Below are 6160 nucleotides of genomic sequence, written 5' to 3' on the forward strand. Positions count from 1 at the left end.
CCTCCTCCCCCCTCCTTCACTTTACCAACCACCTTTCCAACTTTGTGATCAAAATAGCTGGAGATTGCACAAGTAGCACTTACGCAACTTGCGTAACCCTCTTTTTCCAATATTATAGACAAGCCACATAGACATTACACAAGTAGCACTTGCGCAAATTGCTTAATGTCTCATTTCCGAAATATAATATTGAAAAAAGTGGGTTACGCAAGTTGCGTAAGAGCTACTTGTGCAATCTCCGGCTATTTCGGTAAATTTCCTTGAAAAAGTGCCTATAAAGTGAAGAGGAGAGGCCTAATTGGCTATTTTGGACAATTTCCATGTTTTAAGCACTTAATTAAGAAAATAAATAATAGCAGATTTCAAATGTGGAGTTGGCTTGATACCTGATCAAACATGTCAATATAAACTTCTTGAAGGGAGTGAACACTACAAAATTGATTGATCTCGTGATGAATTTTGTCGTATATCCAAGTATGATCATACTCTACACCATAATTGAGAAGGGTCTCGTACACGGATTCCTTGTTGAGGCGGTTAACAACCTGTAGGCAAAAAAATCATATATAAATGAACCACCGTTTATTTTAAATTATGATACAGTTGTGCTATAGTATTTAAAGGTTTACCTCTATCCTGTCGAAGTTGATCATAACACCTCCTTTTGTCCCACAAGGGATATCCCTCACCTATATATTATCATCATCTACCAAATTCATCTTCTTGCTTGGGAACTGTTAGTGTGAAGTTCAGTTACAAAAATACTTACCAGATCTGTCTGGAGGGTCACTTGGACAGGCTCGTAGTGAGTTATCAGAGGTAACTTCAGATGAAAACCTAAAATCCAAAGCAATCTTACAGTGACATCTTACAAACCGTTCAAAAAAGGAAGTCTATGGTTGCTTCATATAGTGAAAGATATCACGTGTTTAGGAATATTAACAAAACCTGGGGTTGTAGTTGTCTTCTGGAGGGCACCCCCAAGCCAATAAACCCCAACATGACCTTCAGGAACTTGATGTAAGATTGTTAAGCTGTTTTTCAAGTTTGGTGATGAAGATGGAATCAGAACCTACAAATATAAGAGACCAAGACATTTAGAATCGAACGAATAACTGCCACCATGACTGCCACTTTATTTTCATGAATTAAAATGATAAACTGTCATTTCTTTGCAATCACATGGCTGACAAAGTGAACTATATCTTGAGAGTACAAGAAGATTTTTTCCCCCAAACTAGCAGGGTAGTCCAAAAATGAACATATTCAAAAACAGTAGATAAAATATAACATTCCCCATTGGTCTTGATTCTTGAATGATGTATCAATGGTTAGACAACAAGGAACTGGAAATTTGAGATGAGCAAATTGAGAAGCAAAAACAAACTTATAAATCATGATATGCATAATCAGACACTATGAGAGCATAATTTTCATCTTCAGCAACCTAAACATTACTAAAGAAATGTTAAAGCATAAAAAATTGTACATATTTTCACGAGGACTAGAGATTGATCTAGCTTGTTCTATGGGAAAGGGATAGGGCCGACATTTGCTGATTGCAAGAGGTATGCAAAGATGGGATGTATGTTTTATCTTAGTATCGTGCCTATATTATGGATATTCTTCCGAAGGAAATGACATTGAATCCATGGACGGAACCAATGTAGAGCACACGGTGGCCCGTGCTGCCGTATTGTTCATCCGTCGTAGTGTAAAAAATTCTCGGGTCATGAAAAGTGCCACCGTATTAACCATATATATTTTGAAACTACAATGAGGACACAAGTTTCCCTTGGTAGAGTTGGTTTGCAAGGATTTTCTTCCACCCTAGACCCGAGTTCAAATCTCATTAATGTCATTTTCTTTGTTTTTAGCTTTTAATTTCAGATTTGTTATGTTTCTGGAAAAAATTGCAATAAAAGACCTGAACACAGGACCTCACATATGAAAAACAATGAACTAACCAACAAACCATGATGATTTTGTGAAAAATATCCCTATATTTGTTTCTTATAGTCAAATGGTGCCACCATTTGAAAAAAATCTGGGTCCGTCCCTGATTGAATCTACGTTACTTTGGAAACAATCTTATAAAAGAATGTGAACTATGAGAAACTAATGTTAAACTATGTTAGAATATCTTATGTCTTGTCTACTATTGTTATTATGAATGAATATCTTATGTATTGTTTAATACTGTTATCCTGAATGAGTCTAGAGGTTAGCTTTGCCATTTGAGCTGCTTTCTACAAAATCTATCGAGCACATCAACACAGCCAACATTTGGCTCCCTATCTGAATCCATCTCATCAAATTGATTCCTCGTTTATTAATAATCATACAACCACCATTCTAGGTTTTGCTTATCTTATATTTTCATGTCTATATATGTCTTTGTTTCAGTGATATTTTTTTGTATGGTCCAAATAAATTTAATGTCATTTTACAAACTCACCGCACCGCAAGCTTCAAGTAGAAGTACTTACTTGTCTTGTTAGATGCATCATGGAGTTAAGATGGGAACCATTCAAGGGCCACATCATTTAAGTAAACAAAATGTGTTCCCCAAAAGGGAAATCTTCTTTACAAAAGGATGAAATGATCTGAAACATTCATTGAAATATGTCAAGTACTGAAAGTTTGAATTCTCCTCAATTATTCATCCCAGACAAATTGATGTAAGCCTACTTAAACTTCAAGGAGATATAAAAACCGAGTAAATTATTGTACATACAACCATGTAGCTAAGCCTAAAACACATAAGTTAGTACGAATTTGTCTGATTGTGATTCATACAAAGATGGTTATATCATTGTTTACAGAAGTTATATGAACTTGTATGAGCTTCAAATCCTAGGATCTCGAAGAATGACTTCGAAAATGGAAATGTGATCGGTACCATTACAAATGACATCCCAATGTCCGAGGTCAAAACAGATGACTATTCTGATCCTAGATTAAAACAACTAGGCATCAAGTTACTCAAAAGTAGAGCAATCACAACATATCTACAACGATTTTCAAATCCAAACGAGCACTTATCACTAGCAAAGCCCTAACATTTTTTTAAACGAATTCTAGAACCAAAGAAAATTCTTCCACAAAATCAACAGATTAATATACAGATGTGACAGTTAACAAAAGGAACTAAGCAACATACAGATGTGGACATGTGTGAGTGTTTATACCATGGAGCAGATGACAATAAAGGCAAATAAGACGGTGATAATGGCGGTGAAATCCCCATTTCCTTGTTGGCGAAGTGGTTCCATCGGTGGTCGCCGTGGCGGTATCGGTTGCGCTCCGGTGTCCATGGTTCTCCTCTCTCTCTTTCTCTCTCACTCCAACTTACAGGTGATCAGTGTGATGTGATGTGAAGGAGGGGAAGAATCTGATGCGAACGATATCTTTATATTTTTCCTATTTCTTTTTTTTTTAATTTTTTTTTATAAATTTTATTTAACAACTTTTTATAGATATACGATGCCACACGTTCAAAAATATTTATGGATCCGTCTTTGTAAAAATTGATGTAAGATGAGGTTCATTCTCGTATATGAGAACAGGGATGTTTAAAAACCCGACCAACCCAATCAACCGGATCAACCCAATTCACCCAAGGTGAAATAATTCAATCCGAAGCAACCTGCTATCTAATCGAGTTGTAAAAGTTTTAAATCGTAGATATTGTGTTACTATTATTTGAAACCAACATAACCCGATGAACCCGATATCCTTTTATTTCTTGGATTTAATATGATGGTTGAGTTTATATTAATATATACATTAGAAAATAACATTATCACGTACGCTCTTCATATATGCATATTTTCAATTTATTCTTCATCTCTATATAACTCATTCGTATATATGTTCAGTAACTGTGAACATATATATGTAAATTGAGAAAATTATTTGAATGAGATATACGTAAGAAGTATGAATGAGTTGTATCAAATGGTTAATGATGAAAAAGAAATTATAAGTTGAGAAATAACATATTCAAGGTTAGAAATGTATCAAAGTATCAACCCGACCAACCCGTACGGTTTGGGTTGGGTTGCATTTTGGTTTGGGTTGGGTTAGGTTAAGATTTTTCAAACCGCAAACATTGGGTTGAGTTGTTCAAATGTCTTCAACCCGATCAACCCAACCCATGAGACCCCCTCATATCTGTTACCTCGTATACACCTTTTAATTAGTGTATTCGAGTGTGTGTGAAGATATGCATAGTTTTAATTTAAATCACGTATTCATTTCCAAATTAATTCAAGTTTATCCATTACGCGTTCAACCATTCAGGTGTATTGAGTTTTGTCTCGTAAATTAGTTGTACGTTTTAGTACTTGTAACAAAAGTTATTAAATGCTCATATGTTGGAATTATTATTACCGTACATATCACACTATTTACTATTCATAGAGGAGGTGAGGTTAATATTGACTTTGGTGTTGACATGATCATAATACCTTATATACTTTTGGCAGTATGACTTAATCGTATACAGTTAACTATGTATGAAGTAGTAGTCCAACCGACAACTCGTCTTCTGAAATGTTACTAGTATGATTGATTCGATGATCCTTGTTGGGCTTTGTGTGCAAATGCTATTTTACGTACGCCTTCGATAATATCGATCTTTTCCTTAAGATATGATCTTCGAGCCTTCTTTACTCTCACGACATGATTCATAATGATCCACGTGTTTTTTGGGATCTTTGAACACGTGGGTAGGGGCGTAAATGAGTCGAGCCAAGCCGGGTAATAGGTTATTTGCACTCGGTTTGAAAAAATACCGATCATCAAATTTTTTTTGAACTATATAATATTTATATACGGCAAATAGAACAAATAAACTCACACACCCTTCTCACCTGTGGTGAGGTTTGAACCCTTGACTTTCTAGAAGGCCAATGACTCACATACCGCTAGGCCAAATGTCCTTTGGTACGCATCATCAATCTTCATGTTCGAATAGGAATTATATACGCTTTTTTTTTGGCTTATTCAAAAAAATTGTAAATATTTCTCATCTCCTTCGATGAGTTCCGTATCCTAATTTTTATTTTCTAACCACACGTATTTGTTATTTGAAATTAGCGATTTTGATGTCACGGGTTTTTTTAGAAAATACTATCACATAAATCTAGTCATAATTCAATTGTTGTGTTTAAATACTTTAGATTATTAAAAAAGCAGTAACATTTACAAGCATAAGTGTGATTAAGACTATCTTCTGCGTGAACATTAAGAATTACTTTTGACAATATATGAAACTGCTTTTTCGTTTTATATGCCAAAAAGTATGTGTACATCCACTAGAAATTTTATTCAATTCTCATAAAGGCATTTCCAATTTATGGGTTGTTTGGTAATGACGTAATGGATTGTATCTGATGTACAACTTATTCGGTAATCCATATAAGGTTGTTTCGGTCCTGGCATAATGGCTCGTTAAATAACTTATTCGCTAAGCTACTTGGTCTCTTGATTCTTTCTCGAGGGTCACACCTATAAAACTCTGCTGATCTCTTTGCTTTCTTCTATATTCTACTTTGGAAAAATCTCTTGATCTTGATGTGAAAAACCCTCTCTGATTTGTGGTGGATTTCACCGAGTTCATAATCTATATATATATTAAAGAAGAAACCAAAGGTAATGATGTGACACCTTCTAATGCTTAGAACCCCTCCTATCTTTTTTCTCATTTTTTTTATTTTTTTAAATGTTGAATATGTTAAAGACTTTTTTGTCCCTTGATGAAAAATGTATAGCTCATAATTAACCCGGGTTATTTTTGTAATTTTGTATACCCAAGTTTAATCTTCAACTATTGGTTTGCTCTTCCATTTACTTTCTTTTATTTCTTAATGAAATTTGTTTTTTAAAGTTTCAATAATAAACAAAATGAAATCATATAAAATCCTTTGGTGAGGGACGAAGAAGATGAGAGTTGAAGAAGAATTCAAAGATTTTAAAAGGTATGTAGAAGTTATATTCATTAAAAAAATGTGATTTGTTATTACATGTTTCTTTTTCAATATTGTTGGATGTGTTGTTATCATAGGATATGATTGTGTTTACGATTGGATTATATAAATTGTGTTTACGATTTGATCATATAATTCGAATAAAATTTTGATATTTTATAATCACA

The 6160-nt window shown here is 34.0% G+C and overlaps 1 protein-coding gene across 1 annotated transcript in view; it reads right to left on the reverse strand.

Moving 5' to 3' along the window:
* Positions 1–3382, reverse strand: part of LOC112527517 (erlin-2-B) — a 5759-nt gene extending 2377 nt beyond the window's left edge. The window contains exons 1-5 of the mRNA XM_025138202.1: positions 3192–3382; positions 949–1072; positions 770–837; positions 630–689; positions 387–545 (exon numbers count right to left, since the gene is read on the reverse strand). Of these exons, the coding sequence (XP_024993970.1) occupies positions 387–545; positions 630–689; positions 770–837; positions 949–1072; positions 3192–3317 (537 nt within the window). The 5' untranslated portion in view covers positions 3318–3382. The remainder of the gene's footprint in view (positions 1–386; positions 546–629; positions 690–769; positions 838–948; positions 1073–3191) is intronic.
* Between the last annotated feature and the right edge of the window lie 2778 nt (positions 3383–6160).

This window comes from Cynara cardunculus (assembly GCF_001531365.2).
Source record: "Cynara cardunculus var. scolymus isolate 2C chromosome LG 15, CcrdV1, whole genome shotgun sequence".
Classification (NCBI taxonomy): Eukaryota; Viridiplantae; Streptophyta; class Magnoliopsida; order Asterales; family Asteraceae; genus Cynara; species Cynara cardunculus.